General features: G+C 46.6%; 1 protein-coding gene across 8 annotated transcripts in view; it reads right to left on the bottom strand.

The window, feature by feature from the left end:
* Nucleotides 1–13,196, bottom strand: part of SYBU (syntabulin) — a 130,719-nt gene that overhangs the window by 6,335 nt on the left and 111,188 nt on the right. For 7 of the 8 annotated variants that reach the window (XM_061439120.1, XM_061439116.1, XM_061439115.1 and 4 more), the window contains 2 exons: nucleotides 9,305–9,407; nucleotides 42–245 (listed from right to left, as the gene is read on the bottom strand). In XM_061439120.1, coding sequence (XP_061295104.1) covers nucleotides 42–245; nucleotides 9,305–9,407 — 307 coding nt within the window. Of the gene's footprint in view, nucleotides 1–41; nucleotides 246–9,304; nucleotides 9,408–9,849; nucleotides 12,536–13,196 lie in introns of those variants that run through there. The other variant, XM_061439122.1, reaches the window with a different exon arrangement.

The following is a 13,196-nucleotide window of genomic DNA, read 5'->3' as shown; positions in this document are numbered from 1 at the left end:
ACAAACTAAGAACCATGAGTCAGGAGACGGACGGCACTCACCTCATGACAGGGCTACAGTCACTTCCTTTGTAGGAGCCGGAGTTGCTGCTGCTCGGGGAAGAAGGCGCATAACTGGGGTGGATGTTAACGGGACTCAACTGGTTCCTGCAGAGCATGGCCAGAAGGTCCTTCTCCCGTGGGGACGGTGGGCTGTTGGCAGACTTGTAGGACGAAGCTCCATTGCTCCGCCCGTGGGGACCTCGACTAGGAGAGAAGCATGAAGCATGTTAGAATCCCTGGGGCCGGGGATACCCAAGTGCAAACGTCTATTCCTTCTTAAACCTAGTCACCACCGAGGAAATCCAACCTATAGGGTTGGAAAGGGTCAACCCTATAATGATTAGAGCAACGTGGCTTTATGAGCGCCTTCTTCCCACCTGCCCGGTATTTTCTCTCCTGTGTTGTCAGCACTCTGCTGTTCTTTCAAATAGTTTCTGACCATAAAGCTTGTTTTGGATTAAACCCAGCTGCCTGCTAAGAACACAAACCATGTAAAAGGTTGCTTTGGTTTAGTTTTGTTCCAGAGGCTGTTTTAAAGACGTGGCGTCTATTTCAGTATACCTGTTTCTACTTTAAAATATTCCGGTTTTGCTCATGTTGGGTCAGAAAACTGGGGTGGATCATTTGGAGGATCAGGGAGAAGGAGTTTGCCCATAAGGAAGAAGGAAAAAACAGGACAGATAAATATAACCCACATCAATGCATCGTCTATAACTTTAACCACCTGTATGTTTTCTTTTTCTTTCTGTTCCCAATGACTTGTGGTTCTTTCAGTTGCTGAATTGTGTCCAACTCTTTTGGATGCTGTGGACTGAAGCCCACCAGCCTTCTCTGTCCATGGGATTTCCCAGCAAGAATACTAGAATGGGGTGCCATTTCCTCCTCCAGGGGATCTTCCCAGCCTAGGGATGGCACCCACATCTCCTGTATTGGCAGGTGGGTTCTTTACCACTGACCCACCTGGGAAGCCCCCAATGACTTAGCAAAACCTTTATCATTTGACTGCTGAAATATTACCCCTTTTCTTTCCCTGCCTCTTGTCTGGCCCTCTCAGCAAGGAGGTTGTCCCTGCGGTAAAAGCAGCTTTTCCAATGCGCAATTTGAGTGTCATTAGCCTCCTCAAAGCCGTTCAGCTTCCAGAATAAAATCCAGACTCCTTAATACAGTGCCCAAGGTCTGATCCCATCCCCACACCACCGCATTCAACCCATCTTCTCCCTGCCTCTCCTCCCCGCTTCCCCTGCATTCCAGACAATTTCATTTCCTGATGGTCCATGCTCTCCATCATCCTTTTAATTCTGAACTTATTTTCTCTGTCTAGAATGTTCTTCTGCTCCCTACCCTGAGCCTCTGGATACCTCCTACTTTGAGACAGATGGGAGCCTTCTCTGGACTCTTCTTTCTCTAGGCTAGTGTAGGTGCTGTCCCCTGGGGCTTCCCACCCCACTGTGCAGACTTCACCATGGAACTTATCACAGTGCTTTACCACGGCAGGCTTGTCTGTCCTTCCCACCAGACTAGGGCATCCTGAGGGCAGAAACATAGCTTGTGCTCTTACATCCCCACTACATCCTAGCACAGGTAGGTTCTCCCTAAATGACTGCTAAGTGAATAAACTGGGTTGAAATCCTGGCACTGCCACTTACTAGGAACTTAGCAAGTAAGCCACTTACTATTGGGGATATATGAAAACTTTCACAGAGGTGATGTGGAATTAAAGATTGCATGTTGAATACACTGGATAAGCTGTTAAGGGCAATTCAACTGCAAGGTACTATTTTTGGATAATCTTGTTTGAACTTCCCTGTTAATCTAGTTCCATAGATTTGACACTCCCTAAATGGTACCCCACTCCAGTACTCTTGCCTAGAAAATCCCATGGACAGAGGAGCCTGGTGGGCTGCAGTCCATGGGATCGCTAAAGAGTCAGACATGACGTAGCGACTTCACTTTCACTTTTCACTTTCATGCACTGGAGAAGGCAATGGCAACCCACTCCAGTGTTCTTGCCTGGGGAATCCCAGGGACGGGGGAGCCTGGTGGGCTGCCGTCTATGGGGTCGCACAGAGTCGGACACGACTGAAGCGACTTAGCAGCAACAGCAGCAGTGTAAGGAATGGATGTGAAAGTTTGACTGTGAAGAAAGCTGAGTGCCAAAGAATTGATGCTTTTGAACTGTGGTGTTGGAGAAGTCTCTTGAGAGTCCCTTGGACTGCAAGGAGATCCAACCAGTCCATTCTAAAGGAGATCAGTCCTGAGTGTTCATTGGAAAGACTGATGCTAAAGCTGAAACTCCACTACTTTGGCCACCTCATGCGAAGAGTTGACTCATTGGAAAAGACTGTGATGCTGGGAGGGATTGGGGGCAGGAGGAGAAGGGGACGACAGAGGATGAGATGGCTGGATGGCATCACGGACTCAATGGACGTGAGTCTGAGTGAACTCCGGGAGTTGGTGATGGACAGGGAGGCCCGGCGTGCTGAAGTTCACGGGGTGGCAAAGAGTTGGACACGACTGAGCGACTGAACTGAACTGAGTGTAAGGAATGGGGCTTCCCAGGTGGCACAGTGGTAAAGAATCTGCTTGCCAATGCAGGAGATGCAAGAGATGCCGGTCTGATCCCTGCGTCGGGAAGATCCCCTGAAGGAGGAAATGGCAACATGAATCCAGTATTCATGCCTGGAGAATTCCATGGACAGAGGAGCCTAGCGGGCTACAGTCCATGGGGCTGCAAAGAGTTGGACACGACTGAGTACACATACACACAAAACAGTGTAAGGAATGGGCTTTCTTGGTGGCTCAGTGGTAAAGAATCTGCCTGCCAATGCGGGAAATGTGAGTTTGACCCCTGGGTCAGAAAGATCCCTTGGAGAAGGAAATGGCAACCTACTCCAGTATTCTTGCCTGGGAAATCCCATAGACAGAGGGGCCTGGTGGACTAGAGTCCATAGGGTTGCAAAGAGTCAGACACAGTGATTAAACAACAACAATAACGCAATGTAAGGAAGCATCTTAAGAATGTAGAAATTACTAAAATAGGATAGCACATCTATGTCAGGAATACATCTTGATGACATTGCTGCTGCTGCTGCTAAGTCGCTTCAGTCGTGTCCGACTGTGTGTGACCCCAAAGACGGCAGCCCACCAAGCTCCCCCGTCCCTGGGATTCTCCAGGCAAGGACACTGGAGTGGGTTGCCATTTCCTTCTCCAATGCATGAAAGTGAAAAGTGAGAGTGAAGTCGCTCAGTCGTGTCCGACTCTTAGCGACCCCATGGACTGCAGCCCACCAGGGTCCTCTGTCCATGGGATTTTCCAGGCAAGAGCACTGGAGGGGGGTGCCATTGCCTTCTCTGCTGATGACATTACAAGGAAGTAAAAGGGAAAACGATACTTTTCACGCAGCAGGGCTGCTTTTTGACAGTCTCTCTTTGCAATTTTGATTGCAAGTGTATCCAACAGACACATCTCACTGAGAAACATGAGTGTCAGTATAAGTGTGTGTGCTTGGCTCTACTTGGCTCCAAAATTGCAATTACTTAAAATCTAATACAATTTGAACTAGTACTCAACCCAGTAAATCACATATAAATGAAACATCATGAAATTCTCAAGTTAAAAAGTTCTTTCCTTTTGAAATCATCCAAATGGACTCTGCCTCCTTTTTTTGTGTGAAAGGGGACACTTTATATGGAACAGATGGGCTGATGGCTTTGTGACAAACCAACTTCAGCAACTCTGTGGTAGGGGTGGGGCAGGAAAGAACATGTTCTCTGGCTTGGGAGGTGCTTCTCTCTGCTTCACTTCTAAGTCTGGCACCGACTGGCCTGACTAGTTCTTCATGTGGCTATGAGACATGTGGAGGGTTAACCATTACAAGTTAGGAGAAAAAGTAAAGCCCTCAACCCCTCAACATGATCAACCCCTCATGTTTATCCAGGGAATTCTTCACCAAGAACCTTCTGCAACCCAAGCTCTGTTGTAAGGGCTTTATGAACATCGTTTCACTTAACTTTGACCATCAGGGCAATAAGATTTATGACAGTAAGACTGGTCAGATGATCATTTTCCTTTTACATTACATGAAGTATGGGAAGTACTAAAGTTATGAGCAATAAATGAAGCTCAGGGGGGAGGAAAGGGCTTTCCAGGTGGTGCTAGTGGTAAAGAACCCCCCTGCCAATGCATGAGATGAAAGAGACTCATGTTCTATCCCTAGGTTGGGAAGATTCCCTGGGGAGGGCATAGCAACTCACTCCAGTATGCTTGCCTGGAGAATCCCATGGACAGAAGAGCCTGGCAGGCTACACTCCAAGGGGTCACAAAGAGTTGGACTCAGCTGAAGCAACTTAGCACGCACCCAAGCAGGGGAAAAAAGAAAAAAACTGGTCTAAGAACTCACAACTCAACTGGGATTTAAATCCAGGTCGCTTAACTCTACAGATATGTCTCCATCTTTCCACAAATGGAGTATATTGTTTTGGGCTTGTAAACAGGTATACTAGCTACTGGCGAGGTATGTGGTTATTAACCTGAAGAATTCACCACCAACTTCTTTAGTTTGGTGCTTGCACTAAGACGTATGATTAGTGACATATACATTAAATGAAGTGAGGATTTTGTAAGAATTCCTCAGCTATACAAAATAAAGCAAAAACTCTTCAAGCTATCAAACACTACTCAAGTACAACTGAGTCTTGAAATATATTTCAGGAAATGAGTTACTAGGCTGTTTGTAAGAGCCAACTTGTAAAAAAGAAACTGCATGCTTTAAATGATCAGTTCTGTCCCCTACATTTAGTTTAGTTCAAACGCTAACTTATGTGGGTACAAACGTGGGAGAAACATCGTGGATGATGATAAAAAAAATTTCGGTGGAGAAGCAGGCTTCCATGCTGGTCAAGGCCGTGCAAAGGCAAATTGGACACTGCCTTCCTAGCCCTCCCCATATGCTGGTCTGGTGGATACGACGAATGCAGTCCACACAGAGAGAGAATTCCGCTACGCTGAGCCCCTTCCTGCAAACCTGCACCAGTAACTGGAAATGAGAGAAACGGGGAGGTGAAGAAGGGATCCTCAGAAGGCACCCACACAGAGAGAGAATTCCGCTACACTGAGCCCCTTCCTGCAAACCTGCACCAGTAACTGGAAATGAGAGAAACGGGGAGGTGAAGAAGGGATCCTCAGAAGGCACCCACACAGAGAGAGAATTCCGCTACGCTGTGCCCCTTCCTGCAAACCTGCACCAGTAACTGGAAATGAGAGAAACGGGGAGGTGAAGAAGGGATCCTCAGAAGGCACCCAGGGGAATCTCCATTTGCCAGCCCTTGCCCTTTCCTTCAGGTAACATCCTCACCCTTGCCCTCACCGTCTTCATCATCATTGTCACAGGCTGAACAATGTCCCCCTCCAATTCACAGGTGGAAGCTCTGACTCCCAGCACCTAAGAGTGTGACTGTATTTGGAAACAGGGCTTTAAAAAGGGTATTTCTGTTTAAACAACGTGCTAGGGTGGGCCTCAATCCAGTATGACTAGTGTGCTTATAGGAAGAGGGAACTTGGACACAGACACAGAGAAAAGAGCATGTGAGGAAAGAAGGACGAGATGGCCATCTCCAAGTCAAGGAGAGGGGCCGCCGCAAGAAGCCAGTCCTGCCAACACCTTGATCTTGGATTTCCAGCCTCCACAATAGTGCAAAGTGAATTTCTGCTGTTTAGAGCTCCCCAGTCTGTGTTTTTTTGTTATAACAGCCTGAGCAAACTGGTATGATAATCACCATCGCCACCACCAGCACCATCGGCCGCGGCAGCACCAGCATCTTGCCCACTCATTAGTATTATTTTTATCACTTCCGACTAAAAATAACCATCTAATGACTCTTTTCCTGAGTTCTGGGCACTGTGTTAAGGGGCTTCCCAGGTGGCTCTGGCTCCTGCCTGCCAATACAGGAGACATAAGAGACACAGGTTCAATCCCTGTGTCAAGAAGATCCCTTAGAGAAGGGCATGGCATCCCACTCCAGTATTCTTTCCTGGAGAATCCCCATGGACAGAGGAGCCTGGTGGGCTAGTGCATAGGGTAGCAAAGATTTCTCAGTTCATTTAAATCAGGAAGGTGAATGCCATTATTACCCCATTTCCAGAAAAGGAAACTGAGGCTGGGCACTCTGGGTCTTTCTTGTACCTAATAAACGATAGATGCTCAAGTCAAACCCAGGTCCATCTGACTCCAAATTCTTTTTTTTTTTTCTTTTCACTTCTAGCTGCCTCTAGTCAGATTAGAGTTTTGGTTTAAGAAAGAGAATTTCTCAGAAAGACCAGGGAGTTGGCCTTTTCTAAGAGGAGGTCGTTTGTAAATCTTCCAGGTTTTGTTTGTGAAGTGTGAAAGCGTTGGTCCTTCAGTCGTGCGGCGACCCCATGGACTGCAGCCTGCCAGTCTCCTCTGTGGGCTGCCATTGCCTTTGTTTGTGAAATCACCTGTCAAAAATATTCTCTTCAGGACTTCCCTGGTGGTTGAGTGGCCGAGATGCCGCGATTCTAATGCAGGGGTGTGCTGCGTGCTAAGTCACTTCAGTTGTATCTGAATTTTTGCCACCCCATGGCCTGTAGCCTACCAGGCTCCTCTGACCATGGGATTCTCCAGGCAAGAATACGGAGTGGGTTGCCATGCTCTCCTCCAGGAGATCCTCACCCAGTGATGGCACCTGCTTCTTTTATGCCTCCTGCATTGGCAGGCGGGTTCTTTACCACTAGCGCCAGCTGGGAAGCCCAAAAGATTCATAAGCTCTTTAAAAGTTTAGCGTGGATACCTGGAAAGATTGAAGGTGGGTGGAGAAGGGGACGACAGAGGATGAGATGGTTGGATGGCATCACTGACTCTATGGACATGAGTTTGAGTAAGCTCCAGAAGTTGGTGATGGACAGGGAGGCCTGGTGTGCTGCAGTCCATGGGGTCGCAAAGAGTCAGACACAACTGAGCAACTGAACTGAACTGAACTGCACCAGCCCATCCAGAGAAGCTATTCTCAAAACGTGGTCCTGTAGAACACACAGATTACGTGAAACACCCACACCATTCCATCCCAGAAATCCACTGATGGTGCTCTGTCTGTGCCTGGGTCAGATTTTTAAAAAGTGAGCATAATGGACAGAACACTTGCCTATTTCAATTTCCTGTCTATTAAGCGTATATCTGATTTGCACATAATTATATTAAGCTATTTTATGTTTAAAACATTAATTTTCCATCACTGAGGGAATTCATGGGTTCCAGACTAGAATATTTTCTCTAAGTCAGTCAGTATACCTGACATTACCTTGGAATTTAACGACAGACTCAAATCCCTTTGAAATGCTTATGAAAATTGGTTTGCTCTTCAGGCCATTTCTTTTTTCTTTTGCTTCTCCGTTCTTTGATGCCTTGCACCACGGGTATGTGCTAATTCCTTGAATGGGTGAGGTAAATGGCTTATTCTCAGAGCAAGCCACATCTGATCTGTACAGAGAATGTTTATAGTCTCATCCTGTGATCCCAGAGGAACTTTATTTCCAAAATACACGGTATTTGGAGATAGAACAATTGTTCTTCACTGCAGACTTCACTCTTTAGTTACAAGTTTGTCTGGCTTCAGCTTTGTTTTTAACAATAAAACTCTGCACTGTGGGCCTCAGATCCCTTTATAAATATTAGCCACATCTTCTGCTCACCCAAGAGAAGTAGGAAACATTTGCTTGCTCAGTCCTGGAAATGCAAGCAGTTAGAAACTAAACAGTTTTTCTCCAGAAAAGGGACCTTAAGAATCATGTGGTCCAACCTCCTTTTTACACATTCGGACACTGTGGTCCAGGACAGTCAAGGGACCCATCACCCCCGGTGTCACGTGACTCACTCCGTCGCTTTGTTCAGGTCCTGGCCCAGAGCTAACCTCATCACACAGTCTCCCAGAACCAGCCTATCCAGAATATACCACACACTGTGGGTCTCTGTATCCTTATTCTGCACATTAAAAAAATATATATATTTATATTATTTACATGCATTCATTATCTTTCTCTCCTAGAACAAATATATAGTTTTCCTAAGTTTTGTTTACTGCCATATCTCTAGAGACTGCCTCATAATGGATGCTCAATAAATTCTAATTGAATAAATGAAGCTACAGATGGCAGCAGAGAGTCCTGGGGCTGACAATGTGTCCCTCCAAACGTGAACGGTGGCCCCCTTTTTTCTCATGGTCCTTCTCCCCCCCAGTCCAAACAGCACCGATCGTGTGCTGATGTTTACTGTGCTTCAAACACAGCAAACACACTTTACTCAATTAACTAGTTTAACCCCAACTATAAACCCTACAGGGCTTCCCAGATGGCTCAGCAGTAAAGAACCTGCTTGCCAAAGCAGGAGACGTGGGTTCAATACCTACGTTCAATCCCTAGGATCGGGAAGATCCCCTGGAGAAGGAAATGGCAACCCACTCCAGTATTTTTGCCTGGGAAATCTCATGGGCAGAGGAGCCTGGCAGGCTCCAGTCCATGGGGTCACAAAAGAGTCAGACATGACTCAGCAACTAAAGAACAATAAATAAACCCTACAAGGTGGGTATGACTATTATCCTACTTTCCAGATGAGGACACTCCGGCATAGAGAAGCTGAACAACTTGCTGGGGTCCACAAGGCCTGGGGTTGGTGGTGCTGGCATTCTAACCAAGAGCCCACAGAGGTCACTATTCTGTTAGACTTCTTCTTTTGGGGGGTGGGGGGCACCCCGACCTATGAACTTTATACTTTCTTCACCCCTTCCCCAAGTGAATATTGGGGGTGGCCCAGAGGGTCACCATGCTTCTTTCACAAAAAGGAGCTCAGCTAGAGGCAAGAAAAGGGTGAAGTCAGAGGCTTTACGGCCAAGAGGACAGATTCAAGAAGGCGGAGGCTGGGTGGGAAGTGGGGACGGGAAGACCTGATCCACAGGTGAGCACACGGGTGGGGGCCGGAGAAGCAGGGCTCCCCGAGCGGGGGACGGGATGAGGGGGGAGCCCCGCATGGGCACACGCGGGGCCAAGCACGAGACCACAGCAGGTAAGGCTGGGCAAAGTACCAACCGTGAATCACTGTAAAATGCCACCAACCCCAAACCCATTCACTGAAGAATCACAAAATGGAAATGGACAGCAGTAAAGCCAGGTGTCTAGGAAAACAGGTTAAAGACAGGTAAGACACCCGTGCATCGCGTCTCAATGAGGACAGAGCCGGAGCTGGAGGCGGGCCTACTTGCGTGAGAAAGAGGACCGCTTGCTCCCGGCGGCAGACATGGGGACCTCAGGAGCCGAGATGCTGCCGGTGCTGCTCGAGGAGCTGAAATCGGCTTCACTACCTGAAAAAACAAAGGCGGGGGAGAAGCATGAAGGACAGGAAACTGGAAACCCGAGAGCCCGCTGGCCGATGCCCTGCCCTCTGAGGTCCCCGGCTCCCGCGTTTGCACACGGACGCAGCACGTGGCGGGGTTCCAGCGCTCCCAGGCTCCCACCGTTTTCCTCAAAGCCGACGAGAGGAGGCGCAGGCATGAGGACAGCATCGCCTAAACACAGCCTGGAAGCACCGAGAGGCCGGTTTCCTAGATGCCCGGCTTCCCGCGGACGAGCCGCGGTCACCCGGTCCGGAGACAGCGCCTGCCGCTCCCTCCCGGTTCCCCGGGCGCGCCCGGAACATGAACGCGCCGACCCCAACGTTCGGCAGCATGAAAAGCATGCTTGTCAGCCCCAGAGCGGTTTTTCCAAGAGAGTTTATCTTTCGGCTTTGCAGTCGGCTAGCCATACTTGAATTTGGCACGTTCGGGTCTGGAGATAATCAACCGGTTCGAAATAGGAAAGCCTGCGCTCCAGATAACAGCTCCAAGCCCCGCTATCTGATCTTCCTCCACTTTTCTGACCGCAGCTGCAGCTTTTCTATGAAGAACACAACCTTAACAGAACAGCAGGAACTTAACATTTCCAGAGAGTTGTGAAAAAAGTTCACAGTGACCAGTGATGGAACATGGGAATGATCATTGAAATTTGAAACCGCAGTTTTTGGGGGTGGGTGGAGGGGTTGTTTATTAGTTTACAAAGATCACAGTACGTTTTAAGCACAGACTAGGGTTCAGCGTATAATTGAAAACATGCTGTGTGGTAGAATAATTAACATAAATTCATTTTTAACAAAACAAAGTTTTGAAATAGTAATAATGAAAACATTCCATGGATTGTCTGGAAGTTCAGGGGCATGGAAGAGGTAACAGGACAACAGGAAGAAAAGAGGATTTTTTTTTTTTAAAGATGAAATTCCAAATGCTTTTGGAAAAATCAATTGAGGCACACAATTTTATTCGATCTTGTTTCTCAACTCCTGTGCCACAATTTGTGACTCTTCTGGCCTAGAATTCAGAACCAGATCACATTTCTGATTGAGGAAACTATGAATAATCTAAATCCCCTGAGTTTCTGATATGCAGTGACTAGTAATCATTATTATTTTGAATTTAATTTTATTTTTTAGGCTGCGTTGTGTGCATGTAGGAGCTTAGTTCCCCAATCATGGTCAAACCCATGCCCCCAGCTTTGGATGCACAGAACTTTAACTACTGAAGTCCTGATGATCATGACTCTTTATTGAGAATCTACTAGGTTCCAGACTATTGTTCAAGATTCTTTCTATTCCTTGACCTATTAATCTTGACATCTTGTAAGGCAGATATTAATCTTGTCTTCTACTGTTGAGGAAACAAAAGCTGATTTATTTGCCTAAGGCTTGTGGGTGATGAATTCTGTCCAGGACCAAATCCCCATGCTACCCCTGTGATAACATGTCCCAAGAAGACCGTAAAAGAAGCGGGAGCTGGGGAGGTTCCTGAATAAACTACCATCTCCCTGACAGCCAAGATGAGCCACGAGGACAAGAGGTGGCCAGACTGGCCCACTGGTGAACAAATGCTCTTACTGATGGCATGTTTTGGTTTTGCTGAAGGGGGAAGCAAGTAACAGCAAGGCAAAGAGAAAGACCCCTTGTCTGGTTTCTAGGACCTCTCGGGAAGGTCAGCCTCTTCTGGAAAACAGATCAGGAAGGACCCCTTAGGGCAGATGACAGCTGCGAATCCCAGCTCCCAGCAGAATTCTGGGAGGATTACAGTAGCAATTTATCAGAACCAGGACTGGCTATTCCTTCTGGATTTGAGAGACTTTGTCTAATGATGTAATGAACTCCCAGAAGCTCCTTGAACTTAATTAGTTGCCTCTGAGTAATGCGTTGGCTAAACTATAGTATTTCACAGTTTCAAGGACTCATGATTGGTAATGCTACCGAGGAACACAGTAGCCCTGACAGTCTACTCCAACTTTGTCTGCTAGCAAATTACCAGGTTGGTTATAAAATGATAAAGGTGGATGATTTTCAAAAATAGGTCCTGTGGTTGCAGCCATCAGGGGTAAGATATTATTTTCTGATGTAAAATTATTACTCTGAGACACCCAATTTTCATTCTTTAAAAGGTATGCAAAGACCCATCAATATAATTTGACAGCCTGCATAAAAATGGAAATTCTAGAACAGAAACAGATGTTTGCTGAAAATCCATTGTTATTTAACGATGCCTCTGACCTGCAGTTATTGTGTGTGTGTGTGCTAAGTTGCTTCAGTAGTGTCTGGTTCTTTGTAACCCTGACCCCATGGACTGTAGTCTACTAGGTTCCTCCATCCATGGGATTCTCCGGGCAATAAAACTAGAGTGGGTTGTCATGCCCTCCTCCAGGGCATCTTCTCGCCCCAGGATCGAACCCGCATCTCTTACGTCTCCTGCACTGGCAGGTGGGTTCTTTACCACTAGCGCCACCGGGGAAGCCCCTCTGCAGTTATTACGTACCCTGAACTGAAGGGACCACGTTGTTCTACATTTACTGCTCCTGGCACTCAATATATGACTTGTTAGTGTTTGCAGGGCCTAGGGCACTTTGTCCCTGTGCTTTTCTAGCTTACCTTGTACACGTCAGAAAGAGACTGAGAAGACCCATCCAGGGTACAACTGTATTCAGGACTATCTGAGTAACATTATAGTGAAGAATGTAAATGCTACTTACCTATTTCTGTTGATGACTTTTAAAAATATAAACTATTTACAGTTTGCTTATTGTCATGTAAAGTCAATGCACTCTTTTTAAAAAAGGGATACACAGAAAAGTCAATTTTACTATGGCGTCTGAATATATTCTCCCCATTTACTAAACAGGGTAACTAAGAGGACAGCTGGAGACCTGAAAACCTCTTATGTATCTATTAGCTGCAGCAAAGATACCAAGAAGGAGAGGCACTCTTTATGTATTTCCTTTAAACAGTGTATGCAACTAGATGATTGTGGTGGGTACTGTATGTAGTTCAATGCTCTTGTGGGTCACTGCTGCTGCTGCTGCTGCTAAGTTGCTTCAGTCGTATCTGACCCCATAGACGGCAGCCCACCAGGCTCCCCCATCCCTGGGATTCTCCAGGCAAGAACACTGGAGTGGGTTGCCATTTCCTTCTCCAATGCATGAAAGTGAAAAGTGAAAGTGAAGTCGCTCAGTCGTGTCCAACTCTTCGTGACCCCATGGACTGCAGCCTACCAGGCTCCTCTGTCCATGGGATTTTCCAGGCAAGAGTACTGGAGCCGGGTGCCATTGCCATACAAAGAGAGGTCCTAACCTAAAAACATAAGCCCTGAATCAGACAGCCCAGGTTCAAATCCTACCTCTACTGCTTATGAGATGGAAGATGTAGTAGGCACATTACTTCACCTCACTCTGCTTGATTTCTTAATCTGTAAATGGAGATTGATAATCATAGCACTCACCTCATGGGGTTATTATAAGCAGTGAGTATCTATCTCCTGTCTCAGAAAAACACCTGATCTGTTGTAAGCTCTCAAAATAGCTGTTATTATTACTCTGCAGGACTTGAAAAGGCAATTTTTATTATACTATGCATTTCTTTTGTGGAAGACTTAGAAAACAGCAATGATCCAGAGGGGAAAATATAGCCTATAATTCCATCACCGAAAAATAACCTTTTGGTATGTAACTATTCAGCATTCATACTTAATACATTATTATGTAACCTAATTGTTTTTCTTTTAATATGTGAATAACTTTAAAACATGGCA

Source organism: Bos javanicus, chromosome 14 (genome assembly GCF_032452875.1).
Source record: "Bos javanicus breed banteng chromosome 14, ARS-OSU_banteng_1.0, whole genome shotgun sequence".
NCBI classification, from domain to species: domain Eukaryota; kingdom Metazoa; phylum Chordata; class Mammalia; order Artiodactyla; family Bovidae; genus Bos; species Bos javanicus.
Note: the sequence above shows the minus strand (reverse complement) of the source record. Positions and strands in the feature narration are given on the sequence as shown.